This window comes from Belonocnema kinseyi, chromosome 5 (assembly GCF_010883055.1).
Source record: "Belonocnema kinseyi isolate 2016_QV_RU_SX_M_011 chromosome 5, B_treatae_v1, whole genome shotgun sequence".
Lineage (NCBI taxonomy): Eukaryota > Metazoa > Arthropoda > Insecta > Hymenoptera > Cynipidae > Belonocnema > Belonocnema kinseyi.
Genome location: NC_046661.1, coordinates 6,687,264 through 6,698,672, shown reverse-complemented (window position 1 = coordinate 6,698,672; position 11,409 = coordinate 6,687,264). Strand labels below are relative to the sequence as shown.

Below are 11,409 nucleotides of genomic sequence, written 5' to 3'. Positions count from 1 at the left end.
AGGCTTTTACAAATTTTATCATTTCAAAACAATTTCCAAGCTGTCAGGCTACTTCTTTGCTCAGCTGATTCAGAAATTCTGAGTATTTTGAAGTATATCTAAGTATTTCTCAAAAATCGATACTTTCCGAAAAAATGTAAATTAAGAAAAAACTGTTCAAATCGGTTGATAAATTGCTTGTAAATATTAATTTCTCCACGGACATTTTTTTCTCCCACTGTATATCGGAGTGTGATCAGAAGGGCTGCCTGTACAACCATTCCTCATACTGCTGTTGAAGGTGAAAGAACCTTGACTAAAATGGAATCAGAATCGGGTTTCAAAAGAAGTTTCTACACTATTTATAGGTTCAAACTCTTAGAGATTCAAAATACTAGCTGCTCGTTTTCGCGAGATATCAAAATTGGATATTAAAAATCTTGTACTCACAATAAAAATAATTTCATTCTTTGATGTTTTTGAATATCTAGGTAAAAATTCGTTTTCTTTGAAAATCTGAGATAGAGCAGACAATATACATGTAAAATGATAGTTTAGAATATGAACCGTCGAGCTGTTTAATAGTCCCAAAATGAGATTAGAAGAAAAGTATGCAGTTTATGTGGCAAAAGAATAAGTTCAGGAAAAATTCAGCCTGCAAAATCCCTCACAAATGAGAAAGCTGGAGGACTCATCAAGAAATTTGTATCAAAAGAATTTGATATAGCTAGTGAGAAATGTTCTATAAGAATTCCCAGGTCTTGTTATCTCGCACTAAGTGATGCTAAAAATGTTACCTTTATATGAGCCTACTAGTTATGTCGAACTACGAAGACCCGAACAGAAGGTTCATGTAGCTGTTACATATGTGAATCTAGTATGTTTAAAGATCCATCTATATTCGTGAAAAATTAGAAATCAACGGTCCAAAAACTTTATTCTGTTATGTAGACATTGGTTTGAGGAAATCAGTAAGGCCGAAAAACAAACTTGCAAAAATCGTAAAGAAAATGTGAAGAAACTGATCAACAAACTCTTTGTAAGATCGAAAACCAAATTGTGAATAAAAAGGTTATTCCGAAGTGTATGGTGTTAATGTTATGTATTTGAAAAACATTGAGCTAAATATGTCTACTGCTAGTCGAAACTCGAGAATTATCTTAAGTCCACCGAGAAGACAGACATTTCATTTAAGGCAGAAAGTCCCATAGACCGCACTGATGATAATGATGATTCTGATTATTCAAGCCCGTGTGAAAATTTGTTTTTGGGCCTGAGCGGGCCCAAGGTCGGAAAAACTATGCCTTGGCCTGGCGATCAAGACTGGGTCAAGCTAGAATGAAACGCTAAATCTGGCCGGGGCCTGGCTCGGTTGCCGAGCCTGGCGACCAATCAAGTTCGACCAGTCCCCACGGTGGGGCGCTCTGACCAATCACAGGCATCGTAGAAAGTAAACCTAAGGACATCATGACCTGATACCTCCGTTTCAGGTCAGCCCTGAAGATGTGAACTGCAATGTTCACGAAACGTCGGCAAACAATTCGTAGTTTCTTACACGAGTGAAACCAGAAATATCTCTTTTTATCAAAATGAAACATCGTAAAAGCATAAAATCTATTATAATTGCGTAAAGGGGTTCAGCTGGGCATTCAATTCTTTCAGATTTTGTACCATAAATGAATATAACCTTGATGAACTTCTTGCTCACAGTGTACACGTTAGGGCTTGTTTGAACATTTATCTGCATTACATATCCTTCTTCGCCATATTTCAAACACAGATTTTCTCTTTCAGGACCATTACATATCATCTTAACACGGCAGGGTTTGTTTGAACATTTTTCTGCCTCAAATGTTCCTTTTCTCCATATTTCAAACACAGATGTTCTGAATTTGGTCCATTGTATATTGTCTTAGCGTGACCATGTTACCAACATCCACTGCAGTGGCTGTCTCTAGTAGGTGGGTAGGTAGATAGGTAGGTGAGTAGCTGGCAAGTTTGTAGCTACACAGGCTGACAGGCAGGCAGGTAGACAGTTAGGTAGGTGGTATAGAGATAGATTTTTTGTAAAGTAGGGGGGGAGGGCGATCTTGCATAAGACACCCAGCCTAAGGCTGGGAAGTATCGCATTCTTATCGAATAAAACCCTCTTCAGGGTGAGTACAAGCCATGCTCGATGTTTGAGGTCGACTAAGGTTCTTAGTCCAATATTCAAAGCTAATAAGTGTTACCTTTTGGTAAATTCGGAACAAATATAACATCTGTGAAAACAGTCACCACCCAATCCTTAAAAAACTATAAACATTAGCCTCAAATTTTTAAATAATGAAATTGAATCCAGATATTTTATTAGTGAATTTTCCGTTCTACCATTTGAATTCTGTATAGTGCCATTGCGAAACTACTCCATTTCGAAATATAAGCTAGGAAATGCGCATTATGATTCTTTTTCAGAATTGTATTCACTATTTTTCTGTATCGCTGCAGTTTTGACATATGAGTAAAACTCGTTCAAAATAATTTATAATGTCTTAAGGAATATTTCTGCCAGATATCAATATTCTAATACTTCTATCTGGAAATCGGCCTCTATTCGATCTAGCAATAATTACCGGCGAAAATTACTTTCATAGATAAATTAGACCATACCTTTAGTAGTTTATAAATGTACTGTAACTGCGCAGGAAGTTCTTCAATGATAAACCTGAATTTTCCAACAGTTGTTTCCCACAAGTTATCTAATTCTATTTCATTCTCACTTATTGAGTGTTCTTCTTCATTAAGCAGGTGCGGTTTAGCGACATTCATTGTAATTGTTGCTGAAACATCAGTATATTAACTTGCATTAATTATATTAACCTAATTTACGCCGAAATTGGGTTTGCCTAAAAAAAATATTTTCAATTTCTTTGATAGTTATCGCACAAATCTTTAAACCCAACCAGTCTACCCTGCTTATGAACTTCATCACGTTGTTGTAAATAATACATCACACTTTTTCTTTAATAATAATACAGCAGTTGTTTTGAAGAAAAAATAATATTCTTAATTAAAAAGAAGAACAAAAGTAGGCGCTAGTTAAAACAGTATAAGCCTACCCAAACAGCACTTTCGCGAAAATATCAGGTCCGTTCCAGGTTTTTTTCGGGAAAAGCGTAGGCCTTAACCTGTCACAGACCTGCTTTTTGGGGGAGTGTCCTATGTAGATTATATATTAGTAAATTATATGGCATGCGCGTAAACCCGATTTTTTCCGACGAGAATTATTTTTGGCCCGAAGGCCGTCTTGGTGGGACTTGATATAACCCGGAATTTCACGTCAGCTGAGACACGCACTTTAGACTGCCCATCAAAATGCCCTTACAAAAAGTTCTAGAACTACTGTTTTTAAGCCTTGCTCAATGTACCCATGTAATAGCTACCGTAAAAAGTATTGAATATATAATCTTATATTATGGGGTACGAATACGGGCCGAGACTCCCAGATATATCTAAATTCATTACAATTGTCTGAATAATCTTAATTCGTGGAATTTGTTTAATTCTTAAAATTCTGTAAAATCTCAGGACTTCAAACTAATTCGAAAAATGTAGAGAAATTCAGAAGAATTAAAGAAATTCAAGAAATTCTATAAATTCAGGACATTCAAAGAATGCAGAAGATTTAAATTAATTCAAGGGATTTGAAGAATTGAAAATTTTTGAGGAATTTCGAATATTTAAGGAATTCAGAGACTTCTTCATAGTCAGTATGATTGTTTCACGTACCTATCACATTGTGATGATGAAAACTACGTTACATATGTATTGGAGTGATTGTATTGAAATTATTTTGAAATATTACCACATTAAAATGTTGTGCAGGGCTCAGATATTGAGGATTTTTCAACCGTATGAAAAAAAAATAAAAGGTTACGAATCTGACCAAGCTGAATACATATTTTGAACATATGTCAAAAATAATTTATAAAAAAGTTTCATATTAAAATAATGTTTAATGATTATGAATTGCAGGGAAATATGTAAAATATAAAGATTACTTTTTATTTCTGTATAAAATACATGATCGGTTCCTCAATTGGGTGAAAATATTTTCTATTGTACCCGAAACCCATTAGCAATGTGTTTCAATATATTTTCTTATTGAAACTCAAGAACTCTTATGCAAGATAATGTTGTTATCCATTCGTTTCAAAAAAGATACAAAGTCAAGAATGCTGGAAAACTTACTGGATTCGGGAAGATACATAAAATGAATTTTATTTTTAAATAAAAGAAAATATGCAAATTTTAAATATTTTATTATATACTCGACCCTTTGCATAAGAACGATTCGACGCTTTTAGTTCGAATCGAAAGAAAATCGATACGAAGTAGGCAGTTCCAAATTCTTTCGAATCGACATTCGACACGTTCAGTTCGAATCGTGAGGAAACCGATTTAAATTGAGCAATTCGAAAGTCTCTTGGATTGACATTTGACGCGCTCAGTCCGAATGGAAGAAAACCCATTCAAATTCGGCAATTCGAAAGTCTCTCGCATCGACTTTCGGAGCTCTCAATTTTTCGATTTTAAATCCGATTCGAACTGACTATATATATAGTCAGTTCGAATCGGATGGCTCAAAATGCGGCGACGGTATGTTCAGGTGGAAATGACACCGTCTTGGCATGACGAAACGAAATCCTCCGGTTTGAAGCCCGGATTGAAGTCTGGTATGGAGAGTTTTATTTTGTCATGCCAAAACGGTGTCATTTCCACCTTAACATACCGTCGCCACATTTTGAGCCATTTTGAGCACTCAGTTAAAAACCCAAAAATTGATCTGTTTTATTGTTGAAATGTTTCGCTGTGTATTGAAAAATGCGCAAAATTTTATCAAATTAAACTCCTTAGACGGTGTATTAGCAAAGTTTCAATGGTTTTGAAAGGACATTAAACACGATGATTTTCTTAAATTTTCCCTCTTGGCTTTGCTAAGGCGCGGGGATGGGGCGTAATTGAAAACAAACTCTCAAGCTCATTGTGTCCGTTGTAGCAGTTTCGTAATAACTCTAAAAGAGGCCGATCATGTATCCCGGATTTGGGGAAAGAGCCAAATAACAAATTTTGAATTTTGAACATCTGCACTATCTTAAAATTGTGTTTCGTTATGTAGATACTAGGATATCCGAAAACGTACTTGAAGATGAGTAATTTATATAAATTTATTATATTTTACGATAAAAAAAGACATTTTAACCTAAAAACTACAAATAATGCTGAGATTTTGAACCGGGGGGGGGGGGGGGGCAGTCCCTTTTTATAATAAATTCGAAGATTTAGGCCTAAAATGAACGCACACAAAAACAAGAAACACAAATATAATTATTAATTTGTCATGAGGACAACTCAAGAACACGGAGCGACCCAAGGACAACCGCCTTCTATATTTTTCCCGAAGGGTTCCAGCATACTGTTGACACGCAGGGATGCTTTTTAGGCCATTAGCCAGTGAAAGCTTTGCACCTCCAAGAGCGCCGATGATAAGGACGATTAGTTTAACAGAATGTTCCAGGCACAATCGTTGCAACTCCCTTATAAGGTCTCGATACCTCTCTTTCTTTTCATACTCCTTGGCTATGATGGTTTTGTCAGCTGGTGTTGAAAATTCGATAACGAACATGGTTCGCTTCTCGAAGTGAAAAAGAACCGTGTCAAGCCTCGAGTGAGCAACAGAAACAATTGTCGAGAATATAAAGTTCCAGTATATGCGGCACTTCACATTCTCGACAATTGACTTGATTTCCCTAGGAGCATTTAGAGGAGCGATATTAAGGATACTGCCGTAAGAGTGACAGAGATGGTAATAAAGCACTCTTAGCGCCGCATTGTGCCTTTGAATGTAAGTTGTTCCCACGTGAGATGGACAACTAGATAGTATGTGAGCTAAATGCTCGTCGTGTGCATGGCACACCCTGCAGCTATCATCCGGAATATATTGGCTCAAAAAGTGGCGACGGTATGTTAAGGCGGAAATGACGCCGTCTTTGCGTGTCAAAATGAAACCCTCTGTACCAGACTTCAATGCGGGTGATTTAAGGAATGAAAACGTTAGCTCACAAGACATTGACTGATCCTTCACATTTCTGTGGAAGATACCGTGAATCTCTTATCGAGAAGCTGTTCACGAAAGTTTTTCTGTGGTGCTTTCTTAATCCGGGCTTTCAGGAATGAGTACTCGAGATAGATAAGATTTGATGCATTTTGCTCACCCCTAATACTGGAGTTATGTCCGAATGTTTCAGCAGCCTTCTCCGCTGTTTTGTACAGAAACGCGCTTTTGCCCACTTCTTCGTGATTCCTGATCATTTTAAGAAGAGGTTCTCTTCCATTTGCAACTCTATGTGCTGTACCGAGAATAATCCTGTCGTGAAGACATTCAAGACTCTATATTCCGCGACCACCTTGACGGCGTGAGATGTACAGTCGCGGAACGAAAGACTTAAGATGCATGCTTTTGTTCATTTGCATAACCTTTCTTGTCCCGATATCAAGGGATCTGAGCTCGTTCTTCGTCCATGGAACTACTCCAAATGAATAGAGTACTAACGGGACGGCAAGCATGTTCGTTGCAGATACTTTGTTCCTCGCCGACAGTTCGGAAGACCAAATCTGCCGTATAAAACGTTTGTATCTGCTTCGAAGACTATCCTTTATAAATGTCACATCCTGAGGGCGTCTCTGTTGCAGGCCCAGGTGCTTATAGTATATGTTTTCTCTCCAGCGCAAAGGCATCTTATAGCGCTCCTATCAACGAGCTCACGATCTTCAGGGATTCCATTAAGTTTTCCTCGCTTCAAATAAACCTTGGCGCATTTGTCTAACCCAAATTTTATTCCAATTTCCTTAGAATACCTTTCGACAATCCCTAGAGCTAGATGTAGTTGATCTTTGTTTTTCGCAAAGATCTTAAGATCGTCCATGTAAAGTACATAAGTGACCTTGTACTTTCGATCTTCAGGTTTGTAGCACAAGTAAGCGTCGGAATGGCGAAGTGCTAGAGATAGCGGCCATAATGTAAGGCAAAAGAGGAGTGGCATCATGATGTCGCCCTGAAAGACACCTCTCTAAAGGGTGACCTTGTTAGTTGTCACACGATTTTTTCCAGAGGAGAGAGTAAATCTGGTTTTCCAAAGTGGCATCAGACTCTCAATGCACCTAACAATTTGCGGATGAACCTTTAAGATTTCCAAAAGACAAATGATAAGTCTGTGGGAAGTCGAATCGAAAGCTTTCCGATAATCATTCCAGGCCATCGGTAGGTCTCATTGGTAGAATGCTCCGTTGTTCATACATTTCTTGCCACACAGGTTCAATAGCCCGAACATTCCTATCATTTGTCGACAACTGTGAAGGATCAACCCTTGCCTGATATCAACTTATTTAACACAACTTTACCCAACAACCTGATTGTGTTGTCCCGTTGTGTTTGCGGCACCATTTGAATCAACTTAGCGTTGAACCCTTTGACGGAATTCATGCAAAAGTAGCAATCCTTCGCAAAAACGGGTTTTTTCCATGTGGTTGGTGTAGAGTACTTGCGGTACTTTTCGTTGTTTGCATCTTTTAGACGATACAACATAAGTCTGCAGGAATTGGAAATGACGTGAGGAACCCATTTCGTTTCTTGGTGCAGCAATTTACGGTCAAAACACTTTTGTAAAGACTTTTTACTTCCTCGTCGTTCGATTTTCGGAAACTGCTCACTTCATATTTACTGCAAATGTAACAGAATGAATCTGAGCTATTCTTGCAGGCATGCGACTGAGAAATGCTCGCGGTTTCTTTCCTTGTAGTATGAGACTCTACATAACCAAGTGATCCATTCACGAAGAGCTACGGTTGCATGATGACGACGTCGGAGAGCCAGCTTTTCCACCCTGACCAGACGCCGATACTGGGGTTTTCCCCTGCATCGTGATACACTTTTTACCTGTGTCTGCTGTGACGGCATGAACGCCGTTTAGTCAGAGACTCAGATAATGTAGATCCGTTGCCTACCATCACCACGTGGAGGTGCCCTGATTACAGACACAGGCGAATAATGCTAGCAACAAGCGGTTACGAAACTCCAGACATTTACTGCTATTAATGTCAAAATGTGAAAGTACGCAAGAACAGGGTTGCCAGCGTAATCGGTTAGGTTAGGTCAGGTTTTGTTAGGTTAGAATAGGTTAAACCTCTATGTAGGTTAAGCCGAAACTGAATGAAACGGTAGCGCAAACACAACGAGACAACACAATCAGTTTAATTGTCTTTCATGAGGTTAGGTTAGGTTAGGCTAGGTTAGATTTATTACTAGGTTAGACTCGAGTTGAACCGTTCGATGTAGCACACATTTGCTACATTTATGCTAAATAAGTTGATATCAGGCAAGGGCTGATCCTTCACGGTTGTCGACATGTTTTTGAAGTGAAAATTTGCATTACTGGGATTATTTTGAAATTTATTTGCCTCAGATACCGAATTTGAATTCAGCGCCCCAAAATCCATAGGAATACGTGTGACTTGTTACCAGATCCGCATACTTTATTTTTGTGTGGCTGTGTTATTTTGCGGGTCAGCTAAGCTGCCTATTTTGCCAGCAGTATTTCGCCCCCTTCCACCAACCACTCCGGAATCGGTTCTACCGACTTTAAATATGAGGTGAAAATACGGGCCAAATGCTGATGGGTTGAAGAAAACTTCTTCCACCAGAAGGTTTTGATACGATCTGATCCCGGTGCGGAATAGTTCTTCATCCCTCTTAATACTTTTTTCACCTCCTCGGTAGTGATGGGTGCGCATTCTTTAACAGGTGTTATGAGGGCATCACATAGCTCCTTGAAGCTATTCATATTTGTTGAGTCTTTGTCCAGTCTATGCTGCACTTCGTAGACTTCTCTCCGAAAGACTTCGACCTACTCTAGTTGGGGCGGGTGTTCGGCAGTAACTGGAGATTTCTCTTAGCGTCAGATTGTATCAGTATCCTCTCAACAATATGATGCCTGATGGTCAGCAGCTTTGACTTGTTAAGTGTGTGATAACGGGTCCGGAGATCGCGCGCGAACTTTCGAACCTTTGCTGTAAAATTCCTTCCAGATGTTATGTAGTGAATCACACACTGAATGCCGGGCGCGTACTGTCTTACCCAGCCTATCTTTATGGCAAGTTGATGCATTCGTCTTTTGGTCTTATGATTAACCGTTGGTTTCATTGTACGGTTCGCATCGGCCAAAGCTCTCGCTGTTTTAGGCACGCAATAACTGATAGCTCAGAGGTCGGATTCTGCGGAAAAATGTTCACGAAGCTCATCATCCGTTTCAGTCAGATCTTCAGGCTTGAGAGAAATCTTGGTGTTGATGTTTCTTCGGGTCATGAAGCATCGCTCTTCCTCTACTTGATGCTTTCCCGCGGTTGGTCTTAGTGTCGCCTCTCTTTCTCTGTTTCCGGATTGTTCTAGCTAACGTAGCCCCTTTTTCGGGGTAGCTCAGCATGATTTCACAGACGTTGCTGCGAAAAGCGCGATAGCTCCGGGTATTTCTCGCACGACAGAGTAAGCAGCCGTGCGCGTTCTGTTGTTTTGAATCGCACTTACTACAACTATGTTTGGTGTTGTCATTGTTGTTCCCAAGAGAATCTAGGGAAAGGGGTTCGTCCATCCTTGTAGAGCCCCGCATGCAATGATAAGGCTACGTACTCTGAGAGGTCGCCCGGTATCCCAGAGTCACCGTCCTAGACGTTTGGGGGTTAATATCTTCGGGACCAACCCTGGACAATTTTCCGCGACTACACATTTATTTTTGTAACCATATTCAGCAGAAACCCATGTATCTTGTGTGAGGGGAAAAAGCCAAGTAAAAAATTTTTAGTCTTAAGTACATGCACTTTCTCGAAATCGTGTTTCTTTATGCAGATACTAGAAAATCCGAAAACGTACTTAAAGAACAGTAATTCGTATGTATTTATTATAATTTTACGATAAAAAAGAAATTTCAGACCTGAAAGCTACACATAACGCTAAGATTTTGAACCATGGAGGGGTGGGGGATACTCTCATTTTATTATAAATTCAAAGATTTTGGCCTTAAATAAACACACACAAAAACCAGAAATACACATATATTCATATTGATTTGTTAAATTATTTTGTAAACTAAATTATTTATCGGTGCACTTGGTTGAAAATTCAAAAATTGAACTGTTCTTTTCGTGAAATGTTTGGCTGCGTATTGAAATATATATATATATAATTTACTTATATATATAATTAAAAATTTGTCATACGGACAACCGCAGGATTTCGCCGGGAGCGGGTGCTGATCTGAAAAATTGCACCCGCTTCCAGCGATATTGCGGTAAAATTTCAGTCATAACCACGTCTCACAACCGTGAGATAGGTGGTTACAGTCTGTAAAGGAATCAATACGACGATCCAGCAAAAGCCTCGTGCACCCTAAGAACACGGAGTGACACAAGGACAACCGCCTTCTGCATTTTTCTCCCATGTGTTCCAGCATATTGTTAACACGCAGGGATGCTTTTTGGGCTATTAGCAAGTGAGAGCTTGGCACCTCCAAGAGCGACGATGATAAGGACGATCAGTTTAAAAGAATATGCCGGGTACAATCGTTGCAACTCCCTTATAAGGTCTCGATACCTCTCTTTCTTTTCATTCTCCTTGGCTATGATGTTTTTGTCAGCTGGTGCCAAAAATTCGATAACGAACAAGGTTCGCTTCTCGAAGTCAAGAAGAACCATATCAGGCCTCGAGTGAGCAACAGAAACAATTGTCCATGGAACTACTCCAAGTGAATAGAGTAGTACCGGGACGGCAAGCATGTTCGTTGCAGATACTTTGTTCCTCGCCGACAGTTCGGAAGACCAAATCTGTCGGATGAGACGTTTGTATCTGCTTCGGAGAGTATGCTTTATAGATGTCACATCCTTAATACGGCTCTGTGGCACGCCCAGGTATGTATAAGTCTCTCCAGCGCAAAGATGTCGTATGGCGCTTCTATCAACGAGCTCGGGATCTTCAGGGATGCCATTAAGTTTTCCTCGCTTCAAATAAACCTTGGGTTCGTGGATTTACCAAGGCGGGGGATGGCGCGTAATGGAAACTTGACTCTCCAGTTCATTCTGTCTTTGTAGCAGTTTCTTAATTACTCTAAAAGAGGCTGGTTATGTATCTCGGGTTTGGGGAAAAAGCCAAATAAAATTTTTTGAATATATGCACTTTCTTCAAATTATGATTCGTTACGCATATACTACAAAAATCGGAAACGTACTTTAAGATAAGTAATTCATGTCAATTTATTATAATTTTACGATAAATAAGAAATTTTAAACCTAAGAGCTACAAATAATGCTAAGATTTTGAACCGTGGGAGGGGGGGGACTCTCTTT

The 11,409-nt window shown here is 39.2% G+C and overlaps 1 protein-coding gene across 1 annotated transcript in view; it reads right to left on the bottom strand.

Moving 5' to 3' along the window:
• LOC117172902 (protein unc-79 homolog) overlaps nt 1-11,409 on the bottom strand; it is a 1,455,529-nt gene that overhangs the window by 467,476 nt on the left and 976,644 nt on the right. The window contains exon 18 of the mRNA XM_033361197.1: nt 2,629-2,798. Within this exon, the coding sequence (XP_033217088.1) occupies nt 2,629-2,798 (170 nt within the window). The remainder of the gene's footprint in view (nt 1-2,628; nt 2,799-11,409) is intronic.